The sequence below is a fragment of the Hyla sarda genome, chromosome 7, assembly GCF_029499605.1.
Source record: "Hyla sarda isolate aHylSar1 chromosome 7, aHylSar1.hap1, whole genome shotgun sequence".
NCBI classification, from domain to species: domain Eukaryota; kingdom Metazoa; phylum Chordata; class Amphibia; order Anura; family Hylidae; genus Hyla; species Hyla sarda.
This window is the reverse complement of record NC_079195.1, coordinates 226674840-226695362: the sequence shown is the minus strand read 5'-3', so window position 1 is coordinate 226695362 and position 20523 is coordinate 226674840. Positions and strand designations below refer to the sequence as shown.

Sequence of the window (20523 nt, the reverse complement as noted above, 5' to 3'; positions counted from 1 at the left end):
GGGTAATTCTTCCGTTGGCGAGTATGCCGTACAGTTCCGTACCCTTGCTTCAGAATTATCCTGGAATAATGAGGCACTCTGCGCGACCTTTAAAAAAGGCCTATCCAGCAACATTAAAGATGTTCTGGCCGCACGAGAAATCCCTGCTAACCTACATGAACTCATCCATCTTGCCACTCGCATTGACATGCGTTTTTCCGAACGGCGTCAGGAGCTCCGCCAGGATATGGACTCTGTTCGCACGAGGCGTTTCTTCTCCCCGGCTCCTCTCTCCTCTGGTCCCCTGCAATCTGTTCCTGTGCCTCCCGCCGTGGAGGCTATGCAGGTCGACCGGTCTCGCCTGACACCCCAAGAGAGGACACGACGCCGCATGGAGAATCTCTGCCTGTACTGTGCTAGTACCGAACACTTCCTGAAGGATTGTCCTATCCGTCCTCCCCGCCTGGAAAGACGTCCGCTGACTCCGCACAAAGGTGAGACAGTCCTTGATGTCTACTCTGCTTCTCCACGTCTTACTGTGCCTGTGCGGATGTCTGCCTCTGCCTTCTCCTTCTCTGCTGTGGCTTTCTTGGACTCTGGATCTGCAGGAAATTTCATCTTAGCCTCTCTCGTCAACAAGTTCAACATCCCGGTGACCAGTCTCGCCAGACCCCTCTACATCAATTGTGTAAACAATGAAAGATTGGACTGTACTATACGTTTTCGCACGGAGCCCCTTCTAATGTGCATCGGATCTCATCACGAGAGGATTGAACTGTTGGTCCTCCCCAATTGCACTTCTGAAATCCTTCTTGGACTTCCCTGGCTTCAACTCCATTCCCCAATCCTGGATTGGTCCACTGGGGAGATCAAGAGTTGGGGGCCCTCTTGTTCCAAGGACTGCTTAAAACCGGTTCCCAGTAAACCTTGCCGTGTCCCTGTGCTTCCTCATGTAACCGGTCTCCCTAAGGCCTATATGGACTTTGCGGACGTTTTTTGCAAAAAACAAGCTGAGACTCTACCTCCTCACAGGCCTTATGATTGTCCCATTGACCTCCTCCCGGGCACTACTCCACCCCGGGGCAGAATCTATCCTCTGTCCGTCCCAGAGACTCTTGCCATGTCTGAATACGTCCAAGAAAATTTAAAGAAGGGCTTTATCCGTAAATCCTCCTCTCCTGCCGGAGCCGGATTTTTCTTTGTGTCCAAAAAAGATGGCTCTCTACGTCCTTGCATTGACTACCGCGGTCTTAATAAAATCACGGTTAAGAACCGCTACCCCCTACCCCTCATCTCTGAACTCTTTGATCGTCTCCAAGGTGCCCATATTTTTACCAAACTGGACTTAAGAGGTGCTTATAATCTCATCCGCATCAGAGAGGGGGATGAATGGAAAACGGCATTTAACACCAGAGATGGACACTTTGAGTATCTGGTCATGCCCTTTGGTCTATGCAACGCCCCTGCCGTCTTCCAAGACTTTGTTAATGAAATTTTTCGTGATCTACTATACTCCTGTGTTGTTGTATATCTGGACGATATCCTGATTTTTTCTGCCAATCTAGAAGAACACCGCCAGCATGTCCGTATGGTTCTTCAGAGACTTCGTGATAATCAACTCTATGCCAAAATAGAGAAATGTCTGTTTGAATGCCAATCTCTTCCTTTTCTAGGATACTTGGTCTCTGGCCAGGGACTACAAATGGACCCAGATAAACTCTCTGCCGTCTTAGATTGGCCACGCCCCTCCGGACTCCGTGCCATCCAACGTTTTTTGGGGTTCGCCAATTATTACAGGCAATTTATTCCACATTTTTCTACCATTGTGGCTCCTATTGTGGCTTTAACAAAAAAAAATGCCGATCCCAAGTCCTGGCCTCCTCAAGCGGAAGACGCCTTTAAACGACTCAAGTCTGCCTTTTCTTCGGCTCCCGTGCTCTCCAGACCTGACCCATCTCGCAGGTCATGCGGGCATCAAGAAATCTGTGCAACTCATCTCTCGCTTCTATTGGTGGCCGACTCTAGAGACTGATGTGGTGGACTTTGTGCGAGCCTGCACTATCTGTGCCCGGGATAAGACTCCTCGCCAGAAGCCCGCTGGTTTTCTTCATCCTCTACCTGTCCCCGAACAACCTTGGTCTCTGATTGGTATGGATTTTATTACTGACTTACCCCCATCCCATGGCAACACTGTTATTTGGGTGGTCGTTGATCGATTCTCCAAAATGGCACATTTCATCCCTCTTCCTGGCCTTCCTTCAGCGCCTCAGTTGGCTAAACAATTTTTTGTACACATTTTTCGTCTTCACGGGTTGCCTACACAGATCGTCTCGGATAGAGGCGTCCAATTTGTGTCTAAATTCTGGAGGGCTCTCTGTAAACAACTCAAGATTAAATTAAATTTTTCTTCTGCATACCATCCTCAATCCAATGGACAAGTAGAGAGAATTAACCAGATCTTGGGTGACTATTTACGACATTTTGTTTCCTCCCGCCAGGATGACTGGGCAGATCTTCTACCTTGGGCCGAATTCTCGTATAATTTCAGAATCTCTGAATCTTCCTCCAAATCTCCGTTTTTCGTGGTGTACGGCCGTCACCCTCTTCCCCCCCTCCCTACCCCCTTGCCCTCTGGTCTGCCCGCTGTGGATGAAATTTCTCGTGATCTTTCCACCATATGGAAAGAGACCCAAAATTCTCTCTTACAGGCTTCTTCTCGCATGAAGAGATTCGCAGATAAGAAAAGAAGAGCTCCTCCCATTTTTTCCCCTGGAGACAAGGTATGGCTCTCCGCTAAATATGTCCGTTTCCGTGTCCCGAGCTATAAGTTGGGACCACGCTATCTTGGTCCTTTTAAAGTTTTGTGTCAAATTAATCCTGTCTCTTACAAACTTCTTCTTCCTCCTTCTCTTCGTATCCCTAATGCCTTTCACGTCTCTCTTCTTAAACCTCTCATCCTCAACCGTTTTTCTCCTAAATCTGTTCCTCCCACTCCTGTTTCCGGCTCCTCGGACATCTTCTCTGTCAAAGAGATTTTGGCCTCTAAAAAGGTCAGGGGAAGAACTTTTTTTTTAGTGGATTGGGAGGGTTGTGGTCCAGAAGAGAGGTCCTGGGAACCTGAGGACAATATCCTAGACAAAAGTCTGATCCTCAGGTTCTCAGGCCCCAAGAAGAGGGGGAGACCCAAGGGGGGGGGTACTGTTACGCCGAGCGCTCCGGGTCCCCGCTCCTCCCCGGAGCGCTCGCTACACTTCCCTCACTGCAGCGCCCCGGTCGGTTCCACGGACCCGGGGCGCTGCGTTACCACCTCCGGCCGGGATGCGATTCGCGATGCGGGTAGCGCCCGCTCGCGATGCGCACCCCGGCTCCCGTACCTTACTCGCTCCCCGTCAGTTCTGTCCCGGCGCGCGCGGCCCCGCTCCCTAGGGCGCGCGCGCGCCGGGTCTTTGCGATTTAAAGGGCCACTGCACCGCTGATTGGTGCAGTGGTTCCAATTAGTGTTTACACCTGTGCACTTCCCTATATCACCTCACTTCCCCTTCACTCCCTCGCCGGATCTTGTTGCCCTAGTGCCAGAGAAAGCGTTCCTTGTGTGTTCCTTGCCTGTGATTCCAGACCTTCTGCCGTTGCCCCTGACTACGATCCTTGCTGCCTGCCCCGACCTTCTGCTACGTCCGACCTTGCTTCTGTCTACTCCCTTGTACCGCGCCTATCTTCAGCAGCCAGAGAGGTTGAGCCGTTGCTAGGGGATACGACCTGGTCACTACCGCCGCAGCAAGACCATCCCGCTTTGCGGCGGGCTCTGGTGAAAACCAGTAGTGACTTAGAACCGATCCTCTAGCACGGTCCACGCCAATCCCTCTCTGGCACAGAGGATCCACTACCTGCCAGCCGGCATCGTGACACATATCTATCCATTCATCTATCTCACATCTATCTCATATCTATCTATCTCGTATCTATCTATCTCATGTCTATCTCATATCTATCTATCTATCTATCTATCTATCTATCTCATATCTATCTATCTCATATCTATCTATCTATCTCATATCTATCTATCTCATATCTATCTCATATCTATCTATCCTCTCATATCTTTCTATCTCATATCTATCTATCTCATATCTATCTATCTATCTCATATCTATCTATCAATCTCATATCTATTCATCTATCTCATATCTATCTAATATCTATCTCATATCTCTCTATCTATCTATCTATCTATCTCATACCTATCTATCTATCTATCTATCTCTCTCATATCTATCTATCTCATATCTATCTATCTCATATCTATCTCATATATATATATCTATCTATCTATCTCATATCTATCTATCTATCTATCTATCTATCTATCTATCTCATATCTATCTCATATCTATCTATCTATCTATCTATCTATCTATCTCATATCTATCTATCTATCTATCTATCTATCTATCTATCTATCTATCTAGTAGTAGAAGAAGAACAGCACAGCCAATGGAAAAAATATATATCGTAGGGGGGTGCACGCAGCTCCTGAATCCTTGGTTAGGGGATCATCTTTCAAACAGAAGAAAAAATCTTGTCCACAGCACCAAAGTTCATGAAAAAAATGTGTGTTTTATTCCATAAAAGGTGTCAATACAACAGCGACGTTTCAGTCAGCTCAACCTGAGAAAGGTCAGGTTGAGCTGACTGAAACGTCGCTGTTGTATTGACACCTTTTATGGAATAAAACACACATTTTTTTCATGAACTTTGGTGCTGTGGACAAGATTTTTTCTTCTTTTTTCTTCTTCTATCTATCTATCTAGCTATCTATCTATCTCATATCTATCTCATATCTATCTATCTCATATCTATCTATCTATCTATCTATCTCATATCTATCTATCTATCTCATATCTATCTATCTATCTATCTCATATCTATCTATCTCATATCTATCTATCTATCTATCTATCTATCTCATATCTATCTATCTATCTCAAATCTATCTAATATCTATCTATCTCATATCTATCTATCTATCTATTTATCTATCTATTTTTCATCCTACTACCCACAATATTCAGCTTCATTCCTTTTGTTGTACAGTATATACTGCCGCGCACTGACTCAGCTCTGCTCCATCTGACGTTGCGGTTTCATTGGCTCTGACATGAAGAGTTATCCTCTGGTTTGTGTCGCACACGTCACCTGATGAGCTGCGGCTTTTCATCGTTGACTGGCGTTATGTGAACATGTAGTGTCTCCTGGACTGTGTGTTTGCCATCTGTCAGCTGCACCATAAACCGGTCGTGCCGCGTCTCTGTGCCATCATGCGTGTACACAATGGTCATTCCTGTAGGAAAACAAGTCATTAATTTATTCCTCTCAGGAACGGGCAGAACATGTCAGGAGCTACAGAATATCAGGGGCACCGGGCACTTACCTGCCCCATCCAGACCTCAGAGGGAACCCCCCATTGTACCTGGCACCCGAGCAGTCACATCCCCCACATAGTAACCTGGCACCTGGGCAGTCACATCACGGACATAGTAACCTGGCACCCGAGCAGTCACATCCCCCACATAGTAACCTGGCACCTGGGCAGTCACATCCCCCACATAGTAACCTGGCACCTGGGCAGTCACATCCCCCACATTGTAACCTGGCACCTGGGCAGTCACATCCCCCACATAGTAACCTGGCACCTGAGCAGTCACATCCCCCACATAGTAACCTGGCACCTGGGCAGTCACATCACGGACATATTAACCTGGCACCTGAGCAGTCACATCCCCCACATAGTAACCTGGCACCTGAGCAGTCACATCCCCCACATAGTAACCTGGCACCTGGGCAGTCACATAACGGACATAGTAACCTGGCACCTGGACAGTCACATCACGGACATAGTAACCTGGCACCTGAGCAGTCACATCCTCCACATAGTAACCTGGCACCTGAGCAGTCACATCCCTCACATAGTAACCTGGCACCTGAGCAGTCACATCCCTCACATAGTAACCTGGCACCTGGGCAGTCACATCCCCCACATAGTAACCTGGCACCTGGGCAGTCACATCCCCCACATAGTAACCTGGCACCTGGGCAGTCACATCCCTCACATAGTAACCTGGCACCTGAGCACTCACATCCTCCACATAGTAACCTGGCACCTGGGCAGTCACATCCCTCACATAGTAACCTGGCACCTGGGCAGTCACATCCCTTACATAGTAACCTGGCACCTGAGCAGTCACATCCCTCACATAGTAACCTGGCACCTGAGCAGTCACATCCTCCACATAGTAACCTGGCACCTGGGCAGTCACATCCCTCACATAGTAACCTGGCACCTGAGCAGTCACATCCCCTACATAGTAACCTGGCACCCAGGCAGTCACATCCCCCACATAGTAACCTGGCACCTGGGCAGTCACATCACTGACATAGTAACCTGGCACCCGAGCAGTCACATCCCCCACATAGTAACCTGGCACCTGGGCAGTCACATCACGGACATAGTAACCTGGCACCTGAGCAGTCACATCCCTCAAATAGTAACCTGGCACCTGGGCAGTCACATCCCCTACATAGTAACCTGGCACCTGGGCAGTCACATGCTCCACATAGTAACCTGGCACCTGAGCAGTCACATCCCTCACATAGTAACCTGGCACCTGGGCAGTCACATCCCCTACATAGTAACCTGGCACCTGAGCAGTCACATCCCCCACATAGTAACCTGGCACCTGGGCAGTCACATCCTCCACATAGTAACCTGGCACCTGGGCAGTCACATCCTCCACATAGTAACCTGGCACCTGAGCAGTCACATCCCTTACATAGTAACCTGGCACCTGAGCAGTCACATCCCTCACATAGTAACCTCGCACCTGAGCAGTCACATCCCCTACATAGTAACCTGGCACCTGGGCAGTCACATCACTGACATAGTAACCTGGCACCCGAGCAGTCACATCCCCCACATAGTAACCTGGCACCTGGGCAGTCACATCACGGACATAGTAACCTGGCACCTGAGCAGTCACATCCCTCAAATAGTAACCTGGCACCTGGGCAGTCACATCCCCTACATAGTAACCTGGCACCTGGGCAGTCACATGCTCCACATAGTAACCTGGCACCTGAGCAGTCACATCCCTCACATAGTAACCTGGCACCTGGGCAGTCACATCCCCTACATAGTAACCTGGCACCTGAGCAGTCACATCCCCCACATAGTAACCTGGCACCTGGGCAGTCACATCCTCCACATAGTAACCTGGCACCTGGGCAGTCACATCCTCCACATAGTAACCTGGCACCTGAGCAGTCACATCCCTTACATAGTAACCTGGCACCTGAGCAGTCACATCCCTCACATAGTAACCTGGCACCTGAGCAGTCACATCCCCTACATAGTAACCTGGCACCTGGGCAGTCACATCCTCCACATAGTAACCTGGCACCTGAGCAGTCACATCCCTCACATAGTAACCTGGCACCTGAGCAGTCACATCCTCCACATAATAACCTGGCACCTGGACAGTCACATCCCCCACATAGTAACCTGGCACCTGGGCAGTCACATCACCCACATAGTAACCTGGCACCTGAGCAGTCACATCCTCCACATAATAACCTGGCACCTGGGCAGTCACATCCCCTACATAGTAACCTGGTACCTGGGCAGTCACATCCCTCACATACTAACCTGGCACCTGAGCAGTCACATCCTCCACATAGTAACCTGGCACTTGGGCAGTCACATCCCTCACATAGTAACCTGGCACCTGAGCAGTCACATCCCCCACATAGTAACCTGGCACCTGAGCAGTCATATCCCTCACATACTAACCTGGCACCTGGGCAGTCACATCCCCCACATAGTAACCTGACACCTGAGCAGTCACATCCCTCACATAGTAACCTGGCACCTGAGCAGTCACATCCCCCACATAGTAACCTGGCACCTGGGCAGTCACATCCCTCACATAGTAACCTGGCACCTGGGCAGTCACATCCCTCACAAAGTAACCTGGCACCTGAGCAGTCACATCCCCCACATAGTATCCTGGCACCTGGGCAGTCACATCCTCCACATAGTAACCTGGCACCTGAGCAGTCACATCCTCCACATAGTAACCTGGCACCTGGGCAGTCACATCCCTCACAAACTAATTTGGCACCTGGGCAGTCCCATCCCCCACATAGTAACCTGGCACCTGAGCAGTCACTTCCCCCACATAGTAACCTGGCACCTGGGCAGTCACATCCCTTACATAGTAACCTGGCACCTGAGCAGTCACATCCCTCACATAGTAACCTGGCACCTGGGCAGTCACATCACGGACATAGTAACCTGGCACCTGTGCAGTCACATCCCTTACATAGTAACCTGGCACCCAAGCAGTCACATCCCCCACATAGTAACCTGGCACCTGGGCAGTCACATCACGGACATAGTAACTTGGCACCTGAGCAGTCACATCCCTCACATACTAACCTGGCACCTGAGCAGTCACATCCTCCACATAGTAACCTGGCACTTGGGCAGTCACATCCCTCACATAGTAACCTGGCACCTGAGCAGTCACATCCCCCACATAGTAACCTGGCACCTGAGCAGTCATATCCCTCACATACTAACCTGGCACCTGGGCAGTCACATCCCCCACATAGTAACCTGACACCTGAGCAGTCACATCCCTCACATAGTAACCTGGCACCTGAGCAGTCACATCCCCCACATAGTAACCTGGCACCTGGGCAGTCACATCCCTCACATAGTAACCTGGCACCTGGGCAGTCACATCCCTCACAAAGTAACCTGGCACCTGAGCAGTCACATCCCCCACATAGTATCCTGGCACCTGGGCAGTCACATCCTCCACATAGTAACCTGGCACCTGAGCAGTCACATCCTCCACATAGTAACCTGGCACCTGGGCAGTCACATCCCTCACAAACTAATTTGGCACCTGGGCAGTCCCATCCCCCACATAGTAACCTGGCACCTGAGCAGTCACTTCCCCCACATAGTAACCTGGCACCTGGGCAGTCACATCCCTTACATAGTAACCTGGCACCTGAGCAGTCACATCCCTCACATAGTAACCTGGCACCTGGGCAGTCACATCACGGACATAGTAACCTGGCACCTGTGCAGTCACATCCCTTACATAGTAACCTGGCACCCAAGCAGTCACATCCCCCACATAGTAACCTGGCACCTGGGCAGTCACATCACGGACATAGTAACTTGGCACCTGAGCAGTCACATCCCTCACATAGTAACCTGGCACCTGGGCAGTCACATCCCCTACATAGTAACCTGGCACCTGAGAAGTCACATCCCCCACATAGTAACCTGGCACCTGGGCAGTCACAACCTCCACATAGTAACCTGGCACCTGGGCAGTCACATCCTCCACATAGTAACCTGGCACCTGAGCAGTCACATCCCTCACATAGTAACCTGGCACCTGGGCAGTCACATCCCCTACATAGTAACCTGGCGCCTGAGCAGTCAAATCCCTCACATAGTAACCTGGCACCTGGGCAGTCGCATCCTCCACATAGTAACCTGGCACCTGGGCAGTCACATCACGGACATAGTAACCTGGCACCTGAGCAGTCACATCCCTCACATAGTAACCTGGCACCTGGGCAATCACATCCCCTACATAGTAACCTGGCACCTGAGCAGTCACATCCTCCACATAGTAACCTGGCACCTGGGCAGTCACATCCTCCACATAGTAACCTGGCACCTGGGCAGTCACATTCTCCACATAGTAACCTGGCACCTGAGCAGTCGCATCCCTCACATAGTAACCTGGCACCTGGGCAGTCACATCCTCCACATAGTAACCTGGCACCTGAGCAGTCACATCCCTCACATAGTAACCGGGCACCTGGGCAGTCACATCCTCCACATAGTAACCTGGCACCTGAGCAGTCACATCCCTCACATAGTAACCTGGCACCTGGGCAGTCACATCCCTCACATAGTAACCTGGCACCTGAGCAGTCACATCCCTCACATAATAACCTGGCACCTGGGCAGTCACATCCTCCACATAGTAACCTGGCACCTGAGCAGTCACATCCTCCACATAATAACCTGGCACCTGAGCAGTCACATCCTCCACATAGTAACCTGGCACCTGGGCAGTCACATCCCTCACATAGTAACCTGGCACCTGAGCAGTCACATCCCCCACATAGTAACCTGGCACCTGGGCAGTCACATCACCCACATAGTAACCTGGCACCTGAGCAGTCACATCCCCCACATAGTAACCTGGCACCTAGGCAGTCACATCACCCACATAGTAACCTGGCACCTGGGCAGTCACATCCCCCACATAGTAACCTGGCACCTGGGCAGTCACATCCCCTACATAGTAACCTGGCCCCTGAGCAGTTACATCCCTCACATAGTAACCTGGCACCTGGGCAGTCACATCCCCCACATAGTAACCTGGCACCTGGGCAGTCACATCCTCCACATGGTAACCTGGCACCTGGGCAGTCACATCATGGACATAGTAACCTGGCACCTGGGCAGTCACATCCCTCACATAGTAACCTGGCACCTGGGCAGTCACATCCTCCACATAGTAACCTGGCACCTGAGCAGTCACATCCCTCACAAACTAATTTGGCACCTGGGCAGTCACATCCCCCACATAGTAACCTGGCACCTGGGCAGTCACATCCCTCACATAGTAAACTGGCACCTGAGCAGTCACATCCCCCACATAGTAACCTGTCACCTGGGCAGTCACATCCCCCACATAGTAACCTGGCACCTGAGCAGTCACATCCTCCACATAGTAACCTGGCACCTGAGCAGTCACATCCCTCACATAGTAACCTGGCACCTGGGCAGTCACATCCCCTACATAGTAACCTGGCGCCTGAGCAGTCAAATCCCTCACATAGTAACCTGGCACCTGGGCAGTCGCATCCTCCACATAGTAACCTGGCACCTGGGCAGTCACATCACGGACATAGTAACCTGGCACCTGAGCAGTCACATCCCTCACATAGTAACCTGGCACCTGGGCAATCACATCCCCTACATAGTAACCTGGCACCTGAGCAGTCACATCCTCCACATAGTAACCTGGCACCTGGGCAGTCACATCCTCCACATAGTAACCTGGCACCTGGGCAGTCACATCCTCCACATAGTAACCTGGCACCTGAGCAGTCGCATCCCTCACATAGTAACCTGGCACCTGGGCAGTCACATCCTCCACATAGTAACCTGGCACCTGAGCAGTCACATCCCTCACATAGTAACCGGGCACCTGGGAAGTCACATCCTCCACATAGTAACCTGGCACCTGAGCAGTCACATCCCTCACATAGTAACCTGGCACCTGGGCAGTCACATCCCTCACATAGTAACCTGGCACCTGAGCAGTCACATCCCTCACATAATAACCTGGCACCTGGGCAGTCACATCCTCCACATAGTAACCTGGCACCTGAGCAGTCACATCCTCCACATAATAACCTGGCACCTGAGCAGTCACATCCTCCACATAGTAACCTGGCACCTGGGCAGTCACATCCCTCACATAGTAACCTGGCACCTGAGCAGTCACATCCCCCACATAGTAACCTGGCACCTGGGCAGTCACATCACCCACATAGTAACCTGGCACCTGAGCAGTCACATCCCCCACATAGTAACCTGGCACCTAGGCAGTCACATCACCCACATAGTAACCTGGCACCTGGGCAGTCACATCCCCCACATAGTAACCTGGCACCTGGGCAGTCACATCCCCTACATAGTAACCTGGCCCCTGAGCAGTTACATCCCTCACATAGTAACCTGGCACCTGGGCAGTCACATCCCCCACATAGTAACCTGGCACCTGGGCAGTCACATCCTCCACATGGTAACCTGGCACCTGGGCAGTCACATCACGGACATAGTAACCTGGCACCTGGGCAGTCACATCCCTCACATAGTAACCTGGCACCTGGGCAGTCACATCCTCCACATAGTAACCTGGCACCTGAGCAGTCACATCCCTCACAAACTAATTTGGCACCTGGGCAGTCACATCCCCCACATAGTAACCTGGCACCTGGGCAGTCACATCCCTCACATAGTAACCTGGCACCTGAGCAGTCACATCCCCCACATAGTAACCTGTCACCTGGGCAGTCACATCCCCCACATAGTAACCTGGCACCTGAGCAGTCACATCCCCCACATAGTAACCTGGCACCTGGGCAGTGACATTACCCACATAGTAACCTGGCACCCGGGCAGTCACATTCCCCACATAGTAACCTGGCACCCGGGCAGTCACATCCCCCACATAGTAACCTGGCACCTGGGCAGTCACATCCCCCACATAGTAACCTGGCACCTGGGCAGTCACATCCCCTACATAGTAACCTGGCCCCTGAGCAGTCACATCCCTCACATAGTAACCTGGCACCTGGGCAGTCACATCCCCCACATAGTAACCTGGCACCTGGGCAGTCACATCCCTCACATAGTAACCTGGCACCTGGGCAGTCACATCCTCCACATGGTAACCTGGCACCCGGGCAGTCACATCACCCACATAGTAACCTAGCACCTGAGCAGTCACATCCCCCATATAGTAACCTGGCACCTGAGCAGTCACATCCCCCTCATAGTAACCTGGCACCCGGGCAGTCACATCCCCCACATAGTAACCTGGCACCTGAGCAGTCACATCCCCCACATTGTAACCTGGCACCTGAGCAGTCACATCCCCCACATAGTAACCTGGCACCTGGGCAGTGACATTCCCCACATAGTAACCTGGCACCCGGGCAGTCACATCCCCCACATAGTAACCTGGCACCTGGGCAGTGACATTCCCCACATAGTAACCTGGCACCTGGGCAGTCACATCCCCCACATAGTAACCTGGCACCTGGGCAGTGACATTCCACACATAGTAACCTGGCACCTGGGCAGTCACATCCCCCACATAGTAACCTGGCACCTGGGCAGTGACATTCCCCACATAGTAACCTGGCACCCGGGCAGTCACATTCCCCACATAGTAACCTGGCACCTGGGCAGTCACATCCCCCACATAGTAACCTGGCACCTGGGCAGTGACATTCCCCACATAGTAACCTGGCACCTGGGCAGTCACATCCCCCACATAGTAACCTGGCACCTGGGCAGTGACATTCCACACATAGTAACCTGGCACCTGGGCAGTCACATCCCCCACATAGTAACCTGGCACCTGGGCAGTGACATTCCCCACATAGTAACCTGGCACCTGGCAGTCACATTCCCCACATAGTAACCTGGCACCTGGGCAGTCACATCCCCCACATAGTAACCTGGCACCTGGGCAGTGACATTCCCCACATAGTAACCTGGCACCTGGGCAGTCACATCCCCCACATAGTAACCTGGCACCTAGGCAGTCACATCACCCACATAGTAACCTGGCACCTGGGCAGTCACATCCCCCACATAGTAACCTGGCACCTGGGCAGTCACATCCCCTACATAGTAACCTGGCCCCTGAGCAGTCACATCCCCCACATAGTAACCTGGCACCCGGGCAGTCACATTCCCCACATAGTAACCTGGCACCCGGGCAGTAACATCCCCCACATAGTAACCTGGCACTTGAGCAGTCACATCCCCCACATAGTAACCTGGCACCTGGGCAGTCACATCCTCCACATAGTAACCTGGCACCTGAGCAGTCACATCTCCCACATACTAACCTGGCATCTGAGCAGTCACATCCCTCACATACTAACCTGGCACCTGGGCAGTCACATCCTCCACATAGTAACCTGGCACCTGGGCAGTCACATCCCTCACATAGTAACCTGGCACCTGGGCAGTCACATCCTCCACATAGTAACCTGGCACCTGAGCAGTCACATCTCCCACATAGTAACCTGGCACCTGGGCAGTCACATCCTCCACATAGTAACCTGGCACCCGGGCAGTCACATTCCCCACATAGTAACCTGGCACCTGGGCAGTCACATCCCCACATAGTAACCTGGCACCCGGGCAGTCACATTCCCCACATAGTAACCTGGCACCTGGGCAGTCACATCCCCCACATAGTAACCTGGCACCCCAGATTAAAAGTCCAGTGGGCAGAGACAAACCCTATAGCAGTGTTTTCCAACCAGGGTGCCTACAGCTGTTGCAAAATTACAATTCCCAGCATGCCCGGACAACCAAAGGCTGTCCGGGCATGCTGGGAGTCGTAATTTTGCAACAGCTGGAGGGCCATAGTTTAAAGGCCGCAACCTTAAGGCAAGGCAATTTTAAGTAGAAATTCATGTTAACCAATTTGCTATTGGAACAAAGTACAAAAATCAAAACCATCTTTTTTGGCGTCCGCTCTGTGACCGTATTTTTGTTCATTCTCCATAAAACTTCCTCACTTACTCCATAAGACTTTCTATGATATCCAGATGGTATATCTTGTCATTGGACACATTTTATTTTTTTACCCTACATTTAAAGTGTGTGTGGCCGGTGGGGTGCAGTAAGCCAAGGCGGCCAGCAGAGGACAGTCACGGGCCGTACACAGCACCGAGTCGGGACACAAGCTTCTTATATTTTTAATTCCACTGGATTCCGGACAAGAAGGAATTAGAGAAGCTTCGCAAACACAGAACAGATCCCAGAGCAATAAGTCTCATCTGCCCGACAGGATATGGGGAGGAAGCTGAGACTCGGGGGTCCATAAATGAAGCCCCCCAAACCCCCCTTAAGACCATTATACCTAAATAACTACATGACAGACCTTCCTTCAGTGCATCCAAGGTGAAGGCGTCCGTGAGGACCTCTCTGTGCGTCCCTATGGGATGGAGCTGCTGGTAGGGACGGATATCTGTATCCTGCAGGCTGTGTAATAAGGAGCCATGTGCCGGGGGGTCTATGATGGAGAAACGTAAGACGTCTGGGGGGACATCCAGGTCTTCTGCACTTAATGTCGCTGGGCCGATCTCACAGCTTCCCCCCTCCATTATCTAGGTGAGAGAGGAGACAGAAGGCAGGTTCACATACTTTTCATGTAAAGTTTCATGTATATAGAATTTCATCAACAAAAATTCCCCAGCCCCAAGTGCCCCCGTACTCTCCCATCAGTTTCCCCATCACCAGCACTAAACTGCTGGTAGTGCCTGTTAGTGTGTAGTGCCTGTTACTTTAGTACGTGGTACCATTCCTGAGATATCACTAAAAATACTGCTATGTAAATTGGGCCCCTTGGTGCACTGGTGGCATTCCCTATCCCCTTGGTGCACTGGTGGCATTCCCTATCCCCTTGGTGCACTGGTGGCATTCCCTATCCCCATGGTGCACTGGTGGCATTCCCTATCCCCTTGGTGCACTGGTGGCATTCCCTATCCCCTTGGTGCACTGGTGGCATTCCCTATCCCCTTGGTGCACTGGTGGCATTCCCTATCCCCTTGGTGCACTGGTGGCATTCCCTATCCCCTTGGTGCACTGGTGGCATTCCCTATCCCCTTGGTGGACTGGTGGCATTCCCTATCCCCTTGGTGCACTGGTGGCATTCCCTATACCCATGGTGCACTGGTGGCATTCCCTATCCCCTTGGTGCACTGGTGGCATTCCGTATCCCCTTGGTGCACTGGTAGCATTCCGTATCCCCTTGGTGCACTGGTGGCATTCCCTATCCCCTTGGTGCACTGGTGGCATTCCCTATCTCCTTGGTGCACTGGTGGCATTCCCTATCCCCTTGGTGCACTGGTGGCATTCCCTATCCCCTTGGTGCACTGGTAGCATTCCGTATCCCCTTGGTGCACTGGTAGCATTCCGTATCCCCTTGGTGCACTGGTGGCATTCCCTATCCCCTTGGTGCACTGATGGCATTCCCTATCCCCTTGGTGCACTGGTGGCATTCCCTATACCCTTGTGCACTGGTGGCATTCCCTAGACCCTTGGTGGACTGGTGGCATTCCCTAGCTTCTTCGTGCACTGGAAGCATTCCGTATCCCCTTGGTGCACTGGTGGCATTCCCTATCCCCTTGGTGCACTGGTGGCATTCTGTATCCCTTTGGTGCACTGGTGGCATTCCCTATCCCCTTGGTGCACTGGTGGAATTACCTATCCCCTTGGTGCACTGGTGGAATTACCTATCCCCTTGGTGCACTGGTGGCATTCCGTATCCCCTTGGTGCATTGGTGGCATTCCTTATCCCCTTGGTGCACTGGTGGCATTCCTTATCCCCTTGGTGCACTGGTGGCATTCCCTATCCCCTTGGTGCACTAGTGGCATTACTTATCCCCTTGGTGCACTGGTGGCATTCCCTATCCCCTTGGTGCACTAGTGGCATTCCTTATCCCCTTGGTGCACTGGTGGCATTCCCTATCCCCTTGGTGCACTAGTGGCATTCCCTATCCCCTTGGTGCACTGGTGGCATTCCTTATCCCCTTGGTGCACTGGTGGCATTCCCTATCCCCTTGGTGCACTAGTGGCATTCCCTATCCCCTTGGTGCACTGGTGGCATTCCTTATCCCCTTGGTGCACTGGTGGCATTCCCTATCCCCTTGGTGCACTGGTGGCATTCCCTATCCCCTTGGTGCACTAGTGGCATTCCTTATCCCCTTGGTGCACTGGTGGCATTCCCTATCCCCTTGGTGCACTAGTGGCATTCCCTATCCCCTTGGTGCACTGGTGACATTCCCTATCCCCATGGTGGACTGTTACTTCCTTTCAGTCAGTCCCTAATGCTCAGTCAGTCCCTAATACTGATTCATGCTATGAGATCCTGGGGGTGCATGCTCAGATCTCCAGCATGGCCGGCCCAGACTATCAACGTGCAAGCCCCAGTTCTGAAACCACCAAAAATCTACTTTATGTGTCTATAGTTTTTCTTCCTATATCAGATATTCACTGTTCTTCCTGGTTAAGCAGCTGCTCAGTACTACAGTTCCCAGAATGCATTGCTTTCTCTAAGATCTTCATCACAGCCTTCCCAACCTGTCTACTCCAGTCAACCCTCCTGCCAGTTCTCAAAACAAAAGATGCTATAGAAAATAGCTTGACGAAACAGCCTCTCTCTCCACATGGCAAGTATGCAAAAGCTGCAGTATTCATTCCCTGTCTGTTCCTCTGCCTGTGGCCTTTCTCAGCATAAGAGAGATTCCCTAAATGTCCCAATAAAGATATATATGTATGTGTGTATATGACAGGGAGATGGTGATGTAGCTGTAGGGGCTAGTCAGAGGAGATGAAATCACTCAGGGGGGCAGGGCAAGAGCTCAAGGACAAGATCCAGCCACACCTCATGAGACAGCAGATGATGATGCATCATCTCAGGCAAGAAGGAGGATCCAGGGAGCTGCTGAGACAACACCACACTGACAATAAGAAAACTACACAACTTCCTGTCAGAAGAGTGGGAGGAGCTTCTGAGATAACACCACACTAAAAATAATAGGACTACACAACTTCCTGTCAGGAGAGATTGAGGAGCCGGGGAGCTGCTCAGACAACAACACTCTGACAAGGAAAGGCCTACAAAACTTCATGTCAGGGTTAAATCATGCAAAACCATGCTGAAGCCAGTCTCCTACACTTAAAGGGGTACTCTGCCCCTAGACATCTTATCACCTATCCAAAGGATAGGGGATAAGATGTCTGGTCGCAGGGTCCCGCCACTGGGGACCCTGATGATCCCGGCTGCGGCACCGCCAGAATGACTGGCGATGGAGGGTGGAGGCTCGTGACGTCATGGCCATGCCCCCTCAATGCAAGTCTATGGGAGGCCACGCTCCCTCCCATAGACTTGCATTGAGGGGGCATGACCATTAAGTCACGAGCTTCCGGCGCTGAACCTGATGCTCTAAACGAACGCTGGGTGCAGCACGGTGATCGTGGGGGTCCCCAGCGGCTGGACCCCCACAATCAGACATCTTATCCCCTATCCAAAGATGTCTAGGGATGGAGTACCCCTTTAAGCTGCTGGTTCTTTCTGACACTATAACGGCAGATCTGGTGTCCTTCATATGATACTTGGGATCCTGGAATAGCTGAGTGATTTTCCAGATTTTGGTTAAAAAGGCTTTTTAAGACAAGAAATGGGAATGAAATTCGCTGCGCGACCTCTGATTGAACCCTAAGACTTGGCCGGCGTCGGCGCAGGATCACGCTGGGATGTAACTGGATTCCATATAAGACTTTGGGTTGAAACAAGAAGATTGTTGCCAACGCGGCCGTGACAGATTGGTAACATTGTAGCTCGGCTCAGAGACGCTCTATGTTCTGAGGAGAAAGCAAACAATGTCCCAAACTGTCCGATATTAGTCATGGAAAGACACACAGGCTCCACCAGAGCCGCCGCTTCCAGGATCCCCAGCTCCTCCGCGGCTCTATAAACACCCAATATCCTAAATATAGCGTCTCTGTGTGTGGCACCTGCGGCCTCGATTGGGATTTGTACCATCTGAGAACCACACATGGAAGTTGGGATTTACCGCCCCTTTATCCTGTGCCATGTACGTCTGCTCTAAGAGATGGACGGTTTTTTCATGCGGTCTGTTTACACTTTGTGGTCAGCGCATTTCACAGGGGACGGATGATGATCAAATGCAAACTCATCCTCAGACCTGCCAATAAGACATCTCCAGCCTCCGCTCACTTGTCTCCAAATATTATAAACTACATTTATCTTCACAACTGGCGTCAAATCACGATTTTTTTATTGCTCTATTTTTTACTTTTGCAGGGATTGGAGATTATCTGTACTGAAAGCCGTGTCCACGATCACCAAGGAGAATGAACAAACATAAAACAAAGTCACGGTGTACATACATTACATTACTGATCCTGTACTGATCCTGAGTTATATCCTGTATTATACTCCAGAGCTGTACTCACTATTCTGCTGGTGAGGTCACTGTGTACATACATTACATTACTGATCCTGTACTGATCCTGAGTTATATCCTGTATTATACTCCAGAGCTGTACTCACTATTCTGCTGGTGAGGTCACTGTGTACATACATTACATTACTGATCCTGTACCGATCCTGAGTTATATCCTGTATTATACTCCAGAGCTGTACTCACTATTCTGCTGGTGAGGTCACTGTGTACACACATTACATTACTGATCCTGTACTGATCCTGAGTTATATCCTGTATTATACTCCAGAGCTGTACTCACTATTCTGCTGGTGAGGTCACTGTGTACATACATTACATTACTGATCCTGTACTGATCCTGAGTTATATCCTGCATTATACTCCAGAGCTGTACTCACTATTCTGCTGGTGAGGTCACTGTGTACATACATTACATTACTTATCCTGTACTGATCCTGAGTTATATCCTGTATTATACACCAGAGCTGTACTCACTATTCTGCTGGTGAGATCACTGTGTACATACATTACATTACTTATCCTGTACTGATCCTGAGTTATATCCTGTATTATACTCCAGAGCTGTACTGTACTCACTATTCTGCTGGTGAGGTCACTGTGTACATACATTACATTACTGATCCTGTACTGATCCTGAGTTATATCCTGTATTATATTCCAGAGCTATACTCACTATTCTGCTGGTGAGGTCACTGTGTACATACATTACATTACTTATCCTGTACTGATCCTGAGTTATATCCTGTATTATATTCCAGACCTGTACTCACTATTCTGCTGGTGGGGTCACTGTGTACATACATTACATTACTTATCCTGTACTGATCCTGAGTTATATATCAGACAGGAGGCTCATATCTTATGCATTAATCTTCCTTTATTAATGCCCATAGCAGAAATTCAAAACTCTTTTAATGAATTTTTACTAAAAAACTTTTAAAGAACCACTTAAAACTACAACTCCCAGCAGTCCATAGGGTGTATTGACCAATCCCTGGCCGGGATGCTTGGTATATAAGGGACTGCTTCCATTGTCTCCTCCTCTTTCTTTCTGCTCATAGCAGAACTTCAGATAAGTATTATCACTGTTGTTTTACTGTCTGGGCATTGCAGGTATAGGTCTGTATTCTATAATACAGTCCTCCCTGTTGCCCTGTGTTTCCATTCTATTCTATTTCCATTCTATTCTATTATATTTTCGATTATACAATCTATTGTTCTATACTCTGACTTTAATATTGCTGCGCCCTTTATACCCCGCTCCGGGTTTTTCCCCTGTCAACGGCACACGCCGTCCCTGTGCGGCGCCTGTCACAAGTTTCAACTCATTCCTTCTTCAGCGCCATCTTCGGCACCATTTTGTTTACTTTCCTCTTCTTCTTTCCTCCTTTCGCGCTCGCTCCGCGCGGAGGGGAGGTAGGCGTGTCTTAGTCAGCTAGCTCGTCCTATCTGTACACAGTGAGCGGTAATCTCGCGAGATTACGCCGCTCTGCGATTTTCAACGCTCCTCCCTGCATCGCAATCTCCAGTTCAGTGAGAACGGCGTGAGGGACGGAGCCTGGACTAGTTTTTGCTGTATACTGTCGGTATTTACTGGGAATTTATTCCCTCTTACCCCTTACTGTCCCCAGCTTACCTCTA

At 50.6% G+C, this 20523-nt stretch overlaps 1 protein-coding gene across 1 annotated transcript in view; it reads right to left on the bottom strand.

Moving 5' to 3' along the window:
• The window catches only part of LOC130283435 (FRAS1-related extracellular matrix protein 1-like), a gene marked incomplete in the record, with an annotated part of 184651 nt that overhangs the window by 77450 nt on the left and 86678 nt on the right, over window positions 1-20523 (bottom strand). The window contains 2 exon segments of the mRNA XM_056532930.1: window positions 5173-5317; window positions 14772-14997. Coding sequence (XP_056388905.1) covers window positions 5173-5317; window positions 14772-14997 — 371 coding nt within the window.